The sequence below is a fragment of the Festucalex cinctus genome, chromosome 2, assembly GCF_051991245.1.
Source record: "Festucalex cinctus isolate MCC-2025b chromosome 2, RoL_Fcin_1.0, whole genome shotgun sequence".
In the NCBI taxonomy this organism is placed as follows: domain Eukaryota; kingdom Metazoa; phylum Chordata; class Actinopteri; order Syngnathiformes; family Syngnathidae; genus Festucalex; species Festucalex cinctus.
In genome coordinates this window covers 21145134-21158441 of record NC_135412.1, presented here as the reverse complement: position 1 = coordinate 21158441, position 13308 = coordinate 21145134, and the positions used below count along the sequence as shown (strand labels likewise).

At 39.2% G+C, this 13308-nt stretch overlaps 1 protein-coding gene across 5 annotated transcripts in view; it reads left to right on the top strand.

The window, feature by feature from the left end:
- LOC144014106 (nucleolar protein 4-like) overlaps window positions 1-13308 on the top strand; it is a 47120-nt gene that overhangs the window by 8890 nt on the left and 24922 nt on the right. For all 5 annotated transcript variants that reach the window (XM_077513644.1, XM_077513642.1, XM_077513643.1 and 2 more), the window contains one exon: window positions 8200-8349. In XM_077513644.1, coding sequence (XP_077369770.1) covers window positions 8241-8349 — 109 coding nt within the window. In that variant the 5' untranslated portion in view covers window positions 8200-8240. The remainder of the gene's footprint in view (window positions 1-8199; window positions 8350-13308) is intronic.

Genomic DNA, 13308 nt, shown 5'->3' with positions numbered 1-13308 from the left:
AACCGGAAACAAACTCTTGTGCAAAATCAGTCCCGCCTCTTCCGTGGCATATATATATATATATATATAATATAATATATTCAGATCAGTGGTATACGTACAGTTTATACAGTAGTCTGCTCGTGAGATGGGAGGAGTAAGATGGCCGCCCTGTGGCTTCAATAGCTTGCACAGGCGTGTATGGGCGATCGGCTATCGAGTAATATATACAGACCAGTGTGCTTCACCCTGTCTGTGAGAAATTGACACACTGACAAGCAAGTAGATGGGATAGAAGACGGAACAGGACAGTAGCAGTGAGCCAGCCAGTGCTACATCCATTAAGGACGGGCCACGAAAAGTAGCAAATAGGACAGGACAAGGAAAGGTGTTTCTAAATCCCTGGGACCCCAGTCAAGAAAGACAGTCATTGACATGAAATACATAATCAGCAAGCCTGCTAGCACAGGGTCACGTCAGTGTGATTCCCGAATCCCGATGCGAGTGATTCCATTTTTTGTTGTTGATGTGGACTGGTATCATCGTCTGTGAGGTCCCTTTAACTAGCAGCTAGGGGCCCTATGTAGACATTTCAGTAGTGCAGTGTCAAGCAGTGCTGTTTTGTCATTGATATGAATGTCAGACATCGAGGCAATCAAAGTGGCTCTTAGTGGTAAGACAGGTAAGTTCTATGTCCTTTGAGGAAGGGACTTGAGTGCCAAATAGGACAGGACGGGACAGGGCAGCATACAAGCGGGTAGTGAGCCAGGCAATGGTGGGAGTGGCCAGTGAGCTTTGTCAGGTGTAATCCAGTCCTATGCTGGAAAGGCAAGAGCTTAGGCCGATTTGTGACTGTTCAGACTGAGCCTGTTGGCCACTCGGCTAATCTCTGACATGGAAGACGCGGCGACAAACCGAGCGTCCGTGAGTGTGACACCAAATGTTTTATGGAGGCTCTCCTGTTGATTCAGCAACTTATAGCTCGCTACTCCTAGGCGGGGGAGTTAACCATTACAAGTAGCTGATGGCAGCAAGTACAGACTAGGACATTTTAAGGACTGAACGCCCCAAAAGTTGTGGAGTGAAATACTGCCCAAGTGTCGTCGTCATCACCTCACGCCAGCTTCTCAGCGCGCCTCACTTGATCACATTTCAGCCAAACCACACCATTGTTGTTTTCACAAGGAGTGTGATTGGCTCACAGGGTGCACTTGTATGCATTTTCATGCGGACAGAGTAGCGTTACCACAATCAAATATCAATATTGTGCTTTATTGTCAATGTCTTTTATACTACAGCATCAATACGACTGGATGAAATATGTTCAAAAATGGAACTGAAAATTTGTAGCTGCTTTTCTTCATATGCAGCTAGTCAACTTCGCTATTACAATTTGCCTGCATTCCCGAACATTTATTATTGTATGTAAATCTCCAAGAGTTAGTTGAATAATTTGGTACCATGTAAAGTGTCAGTGTGCATATTTATGTGCCTACGTGTGATGCCACGTCAGTTTGTGCTAGCGTGTTACTTAGGCTAGCATGCTAGCTAATACTGTTAATGAGCCTCATCTCGTTTGTGTTGAAAATTTAACTACTAAAAACAGTTGTTTATGTAACATGGGTGTCTTGTAGCATCTATATGTTATTACAAACGCTTTTTTTTTTTGGGGGGGGGGGGGGGATATCAATCATTTGCAGATTTTTGGTGTTTAAGGCAAAGTTTGGCCTCTGTAGTGAACCATCAGCTGAACAGCATTGATACAAATGGAAAATTGTATTGATGCCACAATTTATCATATCATTTACAACTTGGTATGAACACAACGTGATCAAATATTAATATTGTGATGCAATGTATCACTACCGCTTTCACTATTTCTAAAGTCAATGCAGGAATTGATTGTATCCTAACGGAATCAAATATTGATATTGTGGTTAATCGTTTTGTTCTATATGTTGAGACAAATAGGGTCAAACATTGATATCGCAATATATAATTTTTGGTTAAAGATGCACTTTGTAACTATTTGCCCCAAAATATAGTTACAATAGCCTTTTTATTTGACCATTTATGACTGAAACATTTTGTAATTAATAGGTGAACACCTTAAACGTTCCTAAACAGAACTTCTGCAAGCCTCTGGCCAATACTTTTCAGACTGGATTCGGGTTTGAATTTCCCACCCTCTGTCTGCGGATGTGGCGTCATGTGCGCATTGTGTACGTGAAGAAGGGAAAATGCAGTTTCATTTGTTGGCCACAGGTGGCAGTAGCCATTTGAAATTCAATTTTCTGCGTTCAGTCACTTTAAGTTACAGTAGACGCGTATTTAGCCCGTTTTGGGGGTGCTTGAACAATTGCACCCTCTTAATTTTAGAGTATATGTATCGATATATTTTTACTGTGTATTCTTTTTAACAAGCTAGAAAATTATATAGTATGTATATAAACCATAGAGTTTACAAGTTATATTTAAACAACAAAAATAGAGTATTCCCCCCCAATTTGATTAGAAAATGGTTTGATCCATCTCAACCCTCTGCACCCACCTCTGCTGTTGCGTCGTTGCAAGCAGAGCATGCTGATCGTCTTCCAGTGGTCCCTCCCTATTGTGACTATGTCTAGTTAAGAGAAATTATGAGTTCCTTACTTTCACCAGGATATGTGAAAGGTTTATTACTCTACCACTCAATGCCAACACATTATTTCTATTAATAGCAGTAGTCTGCTTTTGTTGTTGTTGTTGTTGTAGTTATGTTACTTGGTAGACAGTTAGCCGAAGTTTCCCCCAAAGCTAGGAAATGTTGCAGGTGGTCAGACTGAAGGCTTATGCCTATCGCTGTCATTTTTGAGTGGAATGAGGGAAACAAGTGTTAATATTAATGTCTTTATTGTGCTGCTATTGGCCATCTTACTAATGTGTGTGGCATGTGTGCATGTGTGTATCTGAACAGAAAAAAAAAAAAAGTCACCTCATGGAGTAAGTCATGGACATAAAATTGTTTTCCAACAAACCAAAGCACCATTTTGGTGTGTTTTTAGTTATATAGTTATATTCAAGATCAGATATAAAAAGGTAGAGACAAACACTGCTGAAGTCAATTTGTTTTGTTAAAATGCTTGATATGATGTGTCTGCATTTCACCCATACTCAGACTTGTACATACATTATTATTATTTTGCAGATTCAAGCATATTTCATATTTATTTGTATATTAATGTATATATTCTTTTTATAGCATAGTACAGACAAGCAATATATAGTCAGAAAACAAACAAGTCCAAGGTCCATTTTGGTTCTCACTGTAAACTGTGGGGAGTTTGGTTTACTCCAGAAACATATACTATCAATGCATATGTAGAAGAGCTGTTGTATCAAAAAGTCTCCCCTTCCCTATAAATTAGAGTTAGGATATCTTTAGATTTTACTATTACAGTCCTTTTCTCCTTTGCATAATGTTTATTATATTTGGTTTACTCACTGACTTCCAACACAATTTTTGGAGCAGGAAGTACCCCCCAAACCACATCAAACTACGCTCCACCCTGCTCTTTGTAGCAACCAAGCCCCTAAACGTCTTTATAGCACCCCAAAACCTCTGATCCTAGAATCGCCTCTGTGTTATACTATAACTATCAAATATTGATATTGTGCTATAGCTGTAATGTTTAAAAGATTGCACGCACGCACGCACGCACACACAGACCATCAGTCAACTGAACAATTCTTTCTCATGGTTTTCTCGCCGATCAATAGTCTTCAGTGCATCTCCCTTGACCGCAACCCCTCATAACCTCTGCAGGGTGTGTGCGCGTGCGTTTGTGTGTGTCTTGTAGCCAATCAGAAGCTTGAAACAAGGCACATCTGGAAAAGACAAAACAAGAATATGGCGAATGCATGTGGATGTCAACGTTTAAATTTTATTTTATTTAACCTGGAATGTCCCGTTGAGATTAAAAACCTCTTATCCAAGTCAGTCCTGGCCAAGAGGTGGCGGAAGTTACAGTTGCAGCAAAAGTAAAATGACATACATGTCAGTAAAAAGTCAAGTACTGTACATTAAATAATATATATCTTTACTATAATACGTTGTATGCACCCCCACTAGTCAAACATGCTATTCTGATTAATATAAGACAATTAGACAAATGTGCCAGGTCATTTGTAGATGAACTAAAAAAAAAGTTTAAATGTGTGTGCAAAATACAGTATGTACATTTGTATATTTTTACAGTAAAAAAAAAAAAAAAAAAAATTGCTATGAGGAGTGATTTCAAACGGCTGGGCAAGCACAACCCCGTTATGGAAGTTACTTTTATTGGATTAATTTTATACAGACTTCAAATTTACAGTGTGCTTTAGCGTGCTCATCCCAGGTTAAGCGGTGGGTGTGTCAGAAATCTGGACGGGAGAATCCACATCGATTAAAAAGTGCACAAGCTCAAACACTTCAAAAATAGGAAAATATAGCGAATAGCACTGAATCACCTTGGTTGTAATTGCCGGTTGCCAAGGTAACATGGCGACTCCACGACAAAGAGGCTGCGTACGCGGAGGGCTGCTTGGAGGCCAGGATGCTGGGAGTTGTCAGGATGGGAGGATGCAGGCATGGGGGGAGGGGAAGGGAGGTAAAAAGGGGGGTGGGGTGCTGATGGTAAAGTGGAGTTGGGGGTGGGTTGGGAGTGCTGATGTGGATGCCAGCTTGAGGGTCCAGCAGCTCTGCACCATGGCAACAAAAACGGACCCACTCCATCCCCCCCCCCCCGTAAGATCATAAACATTCATTCGTTTCATTCATAAATTGGACAAGCACAGACACTTTCAACACTTTCAATAAATATCCATATCAGTGATTCAGCATGTGTTATACTACTGCTTGTTATAGTGGATCAAATATCTATATTAATGCTGTATCACATCGTTACTGTATGTACTATGCTGTGTTGTATCGTATTGTTATGACTTAATGCTGCAGTTTTGGTACAGCTACACGCTAAAAAGAGAATTTGTTGAACCAATTTAAGATTAAAATTTGAATTGTTGACCAACTTAAAAAAAAATGCTTCAATTGGTAACACGATTTAATCCAAAGGTAATCCAATGTGGATATCTCAAGTTTAATGAACTCATAATTAATTAAACTTAAGACATTCACTTTGGATTAACTTGATTCAATCGTGTGTTACCAATTGAAGCATTTTTTTTTAAGTTGGTCAACAATTCAATTTATAACCTTAACTCTTTTACTGCTAAACGTTATCCAGAAAAACAACCCTGACGGTGCAGGAGAACATTTTAACGCAGAACTCCGTTCTTTAGTAATCACCATTTAGAAATATAGGTACGTCGAGCAAAAATTGAAAAAATAAGGAGAAATGAGCTTTTTCTACACAACAGTGACGTTGACACTCATATTTTTTTGTTTAGTGACGCTCTGTGAATTAGATTTAATGTGGCAAAGGCTTTGATCATTCATATCATCCTTGAAAACCTTCTATTTCCTAACACCATGTTAGCCCATTGAAAAGGGATACAATGCTGCCCTCTGCTGTCCATAGTTAGCGGGTGTTTAAAAAAAATAATATTTATTTTATTTTTACACTCCATTTACAGAAGGAGTGCAGCAAAATACATTACACAGCCCATTGAGGAAAAAAAAAAAAAAAAAAAAAAAAAAACTTCAATTAACGTGTTTGGTGACGTTCATCTGGATTTTAGCATACGTAATTAAACGTTTTTGGCAGTAAAAGAGTTAAATTGGTTCAACAATTCTCCTTTTGGAGTGTCGATCAATAACACAGTATGTTGAAACAAGGTCTTCTAATTAATGTTGCGTTTGTGGAATGTGAACAAAGCAACAAAATCCATCAGTTTTTATCCATCTCAAGGGGGCGGCCATTTTGCCGCTAGCTGTCGACTGAAAATGACATCATAGTAAAGTTACATAGAGCTCAGAGAACGACCAAACTTGACTCGCATGTTTTCTGAATTTGATCATGTGACATTCACAAGCCTTGATTGGTCGTTACCTGAACCCTGAGCAACTGTGATGTCATTTTCAGTCTGCAAAATGGCCGCCCCCTGAGATGGATAAGAACGGCTGGATTTTGCTGCTGAATTCATATTCCATAAATGCATTATTAATTAATCAGAATGTCATGTTTAGACTAGTGGGGGCACATAGACCATATTATTGTAAAGAAAATTATTTAAAAAAAATATTGTATTGATACAACCTATCGACATAGTGCTTTTATGCAAAAGTATTGCTGCAATGGGACAAACATCAAATCCCAATGTATCAATATCACTTGCTGCCTGCAACGTTGCTCCATGTGGTTCAAACATCAATTTTGTGATTTGATGTTATTGCTTGCAAGTAGACTTGCATCAAAATCAATATTTGATCCAGATGTCTCAATGCTGCAGGATAAGCGAACCTGATACGATGTACACACTACATTATCAATATTCGATCCATTTGTATCGGTGCTGCAGTTTAAATGATAACGATACATCACAATATCAACATTTGATCCACTTGCATAAATATTCAAGCGTGAGCGATAACAACACACGATGATGTTTTTTCCTGCCTTGGTGGGGATGTCATGTTGAGTAGATGAGCGCTCAGAGACAAAGATCCTTCCGTTTGTCCGCAAACTAACTTGATTAGCTTTGCATTGTCCATCCGGCTGCTGTTCTGCTATGGACACACATGCGCTCTCAGTCTCACACACACTCACAGTATCTGCTTTGTTTGTGTGTGTGCTCTAGATCACTCTTCAGTACACAGAATGTGTGTGTGAGCTTGTGCACTGATAGGCCGACCCCCGCCAGTGTACTGTAGAGAGCAAATGGATGCTAACATGGTGAATTGCCTGAATCTCATTCGCCTGCTGAAGTGTTAAGCCAAAAAGTGCAGTGGCGCCTTGAGGTAAAAGTTTATTTTGTTGCTTGACAAAATCATTTCACATTGGCATGAATAGAATTGCCATTAATTTGTTTTAGGTATAAAAAAAAAAAAAAAAAAAAAAAAAAAGGTGTGTGTCTTTTAATGAGGAAAAACAGCACTCCATGACATTGTACGTTGTAAAAAATATCAAATCTGTTGTTCTTCCGGGCTTCAAGTTTAGGCAGTATCTGAGACCTTGTAAAGTCGGATGTGTCCGAGTTGTTTTTTCCCAGTTCTGACCTGAAGGCGTTCGAGGCGAAAGTAAATAACCAAAATGGCAGATACATGATAAATTGTTTTTTATTTTGGTTCTTAAAAGTCATTTTTGACCTCCAGCAAACTTACCTTCTCGTAATTTTGCTTCATTTATCGTTTTTATCTAATTTCATAAGCATTTCATACATTTCAGTAGTTCACCGTATAATTTAATGCCGGGAGATAGCAGCATACTTGTTGGGTTCCATCAAGTTATGTCGAATATTTATGAATGAAGAAAGCTATCTAGTTTTATACTCAAGTAAATTGTGTTTTACCATTCATGGTCTGTGTTTCCAAAGGGGAAACCATTGTAGAGTGACGTCACTTTGTAGTCCGTCGGTGAAGTCGGGGTCCTTCTTGTTTTCTGACTTCGCAAGTGGAATTTCCGAGTTCAAGGGGGCGTTCCCGTACACGCATCCTGGTTTGAACTCTGAAAAGTCCGACTTCTGTCAGCAAGCATATATATAAGCAGATGATGTTTTCCACTTCCCTTCTTAGACTTACTGAGGTAAATGTGCTGCGTCACGTGTGTGACTCACAAACACACGAGAGCGTGTCTCATACGTGACGAGAAAATGGCCATTCTGCTGGCCACCTGACGACGTGAGACACCTCAAGTCGTCTTAGATCAACTATACGGCCCTAAAAATGAGTTGTTCTTGGCAGAGGATAAAGACTATATGAGTATATATTGTCTGCCAACATGTGTGCTGCACTGTTTATGTTCAGTCGGTTCATTAAAGGGTTAAATAACTAAAACTAATAGAACCACGCTGAAAACTAATTCAATCCAGCTAAATAAAAAAAAAATACTCAAAATGAAATCAAAACTCACTAAAAAGAAAAATTTGAAAACTATAATAACCCTGCTTGTATCTCAAGGCACCACTGTATGTAGAAGTTATACAAGTAGTTAGGTTCCTCAAAGACAAACTACACGGGACGCACACGTGCGGCTTTACGACTCATTGTGACCACTTCCTGATTTCTTTGCGTGGTCCCAGGATGACGGCGCGTCAGTGAGCAGCGAGGACGAGAGGCCGACATGAGCGAGCCCTCGTGGCTGGCAGCCGACCCGGGAGCCGCGTCGCAGCTCAGCCTGGCCGGCAGAGCGGAGGCCATGCGCAACATCGCTGGCAACAGGGAGGACGACGGTAGGAGTCGACATTCACGCCGCTTTGAATTATCATCATGTATTAACGCATATTAATCACACTATTAATTTTGACTTTGGCTTTACAGCGGATGGTTATGTTAAAAGTAGCGTAGGTTGTGTTTCAGTGATAAACATAACCGCATGCAATAAAGTAAAGCATTTTCTAAATGTTTGATATGACATTCAGAATATTTCTTGTCAAAATATTGGGCGTCATTTTTTTAATTTATTTATTTATTTTGAATTATGCAAGTATTTAACTGATTAGAAAAAGAGGAGGATGAGAGCATGCGGTGGATCAAAACTAAAAATTAATATTTTGTCTATATTTAATTTGATAATTTCATTATTTTTCACGTAATTTTGCAACTTGCTGTCGACTGAAAATGACATCACAGGGGCGAAGGTGTAACCAATCACAGCTCACCTGTTTTCTAGGTTTGGTCATGTGACATTCACAAGCTGAGCTGTGATTGGTTACCTGAGCCCTTGTGATGTCATTTTCAGTCGACAGCAAGTTGCAAAATGTGTTTTTAAAGGTACTAATTGTACATGAAAAATAATCCATCCATCCATCCATTTTCTTGACCGCTTATTCCTCACAAGGGTCGCGGGGGGAGCTGGCGCCTATCTCAGCTGGCTCTGGGCAGTAGGCGGGGGACACCCTGGACTGGTTGCCAGCCAATCGCAGGGCACACAGAGAAAAACAACCATCCACACTCACACGCACACACGCCGAGAGACAATTCGGAGCGCCCAATCAACCTGCCATGCATGTCTTTGGAATGACCCACGCGGGCACGGGGAGAACATGCAAACTCCACCCAAGAAGGCCGGAGCCTGAACTCGAGCCAGAGTCTTCAGAACTGGGAGGTGGACGTGCTAACCACTCATCCACCGTGCCGCCATGAAAAATAATGAAAATATCACATTTATTATAGGCAAAATATTAATGTTTGACTGCCAAAAATGGCTAAATAAGTAAAGTATCCCTTTAAATGTAGAAAAAATTAACATATAACAGGTGCTCTTCAAATTTCAAAAAGCATAGTGATTAATCATAATTAATTCAATTCTAAAATGCAATTAATCTGATTAAAACGTTTTTTTTTTTGTTTGACAGCTTTGCCGCAGGGTGTCCGGGCTCTCCCTCAGAGATAGGGTGAGAAGCTCGGTCATCCGGGAGGGACTCAGAGTCGAGCCGCTGCTCCTCCGCGTTGAGAGTAGCCAGCTGAGGTGGCTCGAGCATCTGGTTCGGAGGCCTCCTGGACGCCTCCCTGGGGAGGTGTTCCGGGCATGTCCCACCGGCGGGAGGCCCCGGGACGACCCAGGACACGCTGGAGAGACTATGTCTCTCGGCTGGCCTGGGAACGCTTTGGGATCCCGCTGGTGGAGCTGGTTGAAGTGGCTGGGGAAGGGGAGGTCTGGGTTTCCCTCCTAAAGCTGCTGCCCCCGCAACCCGACCTCGGATAAGCGGTAGAAGATGGATGGATGGATGGATGGAATTGCATGTGAATAATGAAGAGCTGAATGAACTTGAATGCGGAATGTGAGACGTTAAATTTGGATGGTTTCAGTTGGTCAACGAGGTTAATATGTAAATGAGTTATTCATTTTGTGACTATATATGTGGATTTGGGGAATATGATATCGATAAAGCATATGTCCTTGTCCTGACTGATACGAACATTTTGAAGTTGGAATGGCTTGAATTCATTAAGAAATATATAGGTAAAATAGTAGATTAAAAAAAGTCTACACCAGGGTTATTACAGTTTTTGAATTTTCTTTTTTTTTTTTTTTTTTTTTTTAGTTTTAATTAGTTTTCGGGTGGTTCTGTTAGTTTTTATTAGTTTGTTATTTAATAAATGCTTCGTTTTAGTTTAGTTTTCGTTAGTTTTACTTAACTAAAATAACCCCTGTTGAATTAATTGCCAAATGTTTTTGTCATATATATATATATATATATATATATAAACAACAGTGGAAGTAAAAATAAACGCCTAAAACCCCTCATGTAATTGTGGGAATGCTGAAATTTGTCATTTTCACGGAATTTATCTTTCTATTTCCTTCATTAGCATTCAACTATTAGCATTCAGGTATAAGCATTCAGCTTTCAGCATTCCCACACAATTTCGTAGAAATTGCACTTAGTCTAGTTGGGTATGCAACTGTGTTCATAATTAACCAGTCACATTAAAACTCATGTTAAATGGGAGTCAGCACACAGCTGTGTTTCTGATTAACACCAACTTCAGCTATTCTAGTCAACTTTTTCTGTTATTTGTAATGAAGTCTGAAGGTTTTGTGCTTAATGCTGACTGTTATTTTCAGCTGTTTATAGTTGTTGTTTTGGTGATGGTCAGTGCTGTGTTTGTGCCAAATTATGGCAAACAAGTTCATCCTTCCCTTCCTTGACTTGACAATTTTGCATAAACACCTGAAAGTTCCTAAATGCATGTGGGGAGAATCTATTTTTGCCTTTATCACTGAATCAATTTTTTTTTTAATAGCTTATAGGAAAGTCGTGTTTTTATGGGTTTGCGTCTTTGCATTTTTTCAAATTCCAAACTAATATATAACTTCATACCACAGCTTAAGTGTTGTAGGAGGAGCTTAGCGGTGCCTGTGAATATTTAATGATCTCGTTTGTCATCATTTGCCAACAACTTTTCACGCATTCAATATTAATGACTGCTCACATTATTGCTTGCACACATCATTAACACCATTTAGCAACAAATCTGCTCAATCTATACGTTTTGTTTGCTTGAATTTAGTCTGTTAACTTCCTGTAGGCGCACGTTAACTCCACCCCTAATGTGAGTTTAGTTCACTGAGAGTCAACGGGCTGATGTTGGTGTGTTTTGCGTTTTCCATGGCTAAGCTGTGTCACTTAGCAACTTATCAGCAAACGTAACGTTGACTCTTTTATTGTTATTATGAGCTAATATGTTCCTTGCACTTAATCATGATTTTATGTTCCACAATGACAAATGCGTACCGCACCCTCTTCATTCGTTAACACCTTATTGAGACATCTAGAGTTGAGTGTGGTTGGACTGTTATTAGCGACCAGAGCTGCCAGGCTGAGTGGAGAAGGACTTAAAGGATGATTGACAGCTCGCCTGCATCCGGAAGGAAGAACGCTTGGGGGAAGAAAAAAAAAAAAAAAAAGATTCCTCCACCTATCACCTCCTGTTTAACAATTTAACAATTCCAGTCATGTGACGTCGTACAATGACATCATCTGTTTATTTGTTGACTGGAAAACTGACACACACAACATAAGACAATTCAACATTATATATTTAACACACCAAAATGATCACCAGCCTTGCCAGGTAGGCATATAGGATTATCGTACACCCGTCATAACCAAAATACACTAATTTGCGACATTCAAATATAGTCGTTCTTGTGTTTATGGACCAAACCAGTAACGGAATCATAATCCATTTTTGCTTCACTGTCAATTTGAAATAATGTCCTGGTTTTGAATAAAGCGGTGGATATACAAAAGGTTTAATCAGATTAAACAATGAATCGAAAAATAATCAACAGATTAATTATTGATAGTTATTGTTTTAATTCGTTGAAGTCTTGACTTTCAATATAATCACATTTGTTTACCAACCTTGTTCTAACGTGTTCTCGTGTGGTGTAAACAAGTTGACATCTGTTGCAGCTGTTGCACATGTCGAAAAGGACGTCGTCCGTCCTGTCCATCAGTGTAGCATTCGTTTTTAATTTACTGGCACATTGATCGACAGCACTGCAGTGATTTGCCCTGTAGGAACTCCACAGTATGTAATGTGCTATTCTATAGCAGGATGTACTCTGTAACCTCCACACCGTCGTCAAGGAAACCTCTCCTCCATCTCTAGTGAGACTGCGTGCACACGCATACACACACAACCTAAGTGATAATGTACTCACTCTACTGCTTTTTTTTTTTTTTTTTTTAATTCTCGAGGCCATCCTTTTTTTCAGCAAGGAATCCAGAGAAGTGAAGGAAGAGCTTTAAAAAAAGAAAAAAAATATTCCTCACTTTTACATTATCATCCATGACTAGCAGTGGCGTCAACGGACAGAACATTTTGGTGTTTGAATTGTGTCAATTGAGAAATTAGGAATTTTGAAGGATTATCCCAATTTACAATAGCTCAATTGCTAACAAAAGCAACATGGACTTCCACTGCAACTTCCACTGAGGAGTGGAAGTGCAAGGGAAAATTAATAAGGCTTTTTGCAATACAATTCTTTTTTTAATATAGTGGTTACATCTTGCCCCATTTAGTGACTGTTTTTAATGATAAATGATGACATGATAACATGTTAACATTGAAATGCTTACAGCAGAATAGCAACCTGAGTAGTAAAAGTGCTATTTCAGATTGATAAAGCTATTTCATCTTGCCCTACATACTATTTTGTTTAAATGTATAAAATGCCAAAAGCTGTATGCTATGTTTTGCATAGAGAAAGGGATAAAAGATTTATAAGAGTTTTAAATCTTTCATTGACTGCTTTTAATACGAATTGCTGACAGGCTAACACGCTAACAGTTAAATGCTTACATATAGCAGGATAAAATCTTTGTAGCTTTTACAGCTTTCCTTGTATTCAGCTACTATTTTTTAAAATTGATAAAATGCTAACAGTAACTTGCTAATTATAGTAAGATAGCATTCTGAGTAGAGAAAGTGGTAAAAACATATTCTTTAGGCTTTTACATCTTGCCATATTCAGCGGCTGCTTTTTATAAGAATCCATGACAGGCTAACATGCTAACAGCTAAATGCTAACCTGCCATATTGCAGGATTGCAACCTGAGTTGTGAAAGTGCTATGGCTGATTGCTAAAGCTTTACATATCACCTCTGTGTTTAAATACTATTTTTGAAAATTGATAAAACAAATGCCAACAGTGAAGCCACCAGCGGCCATCTTGC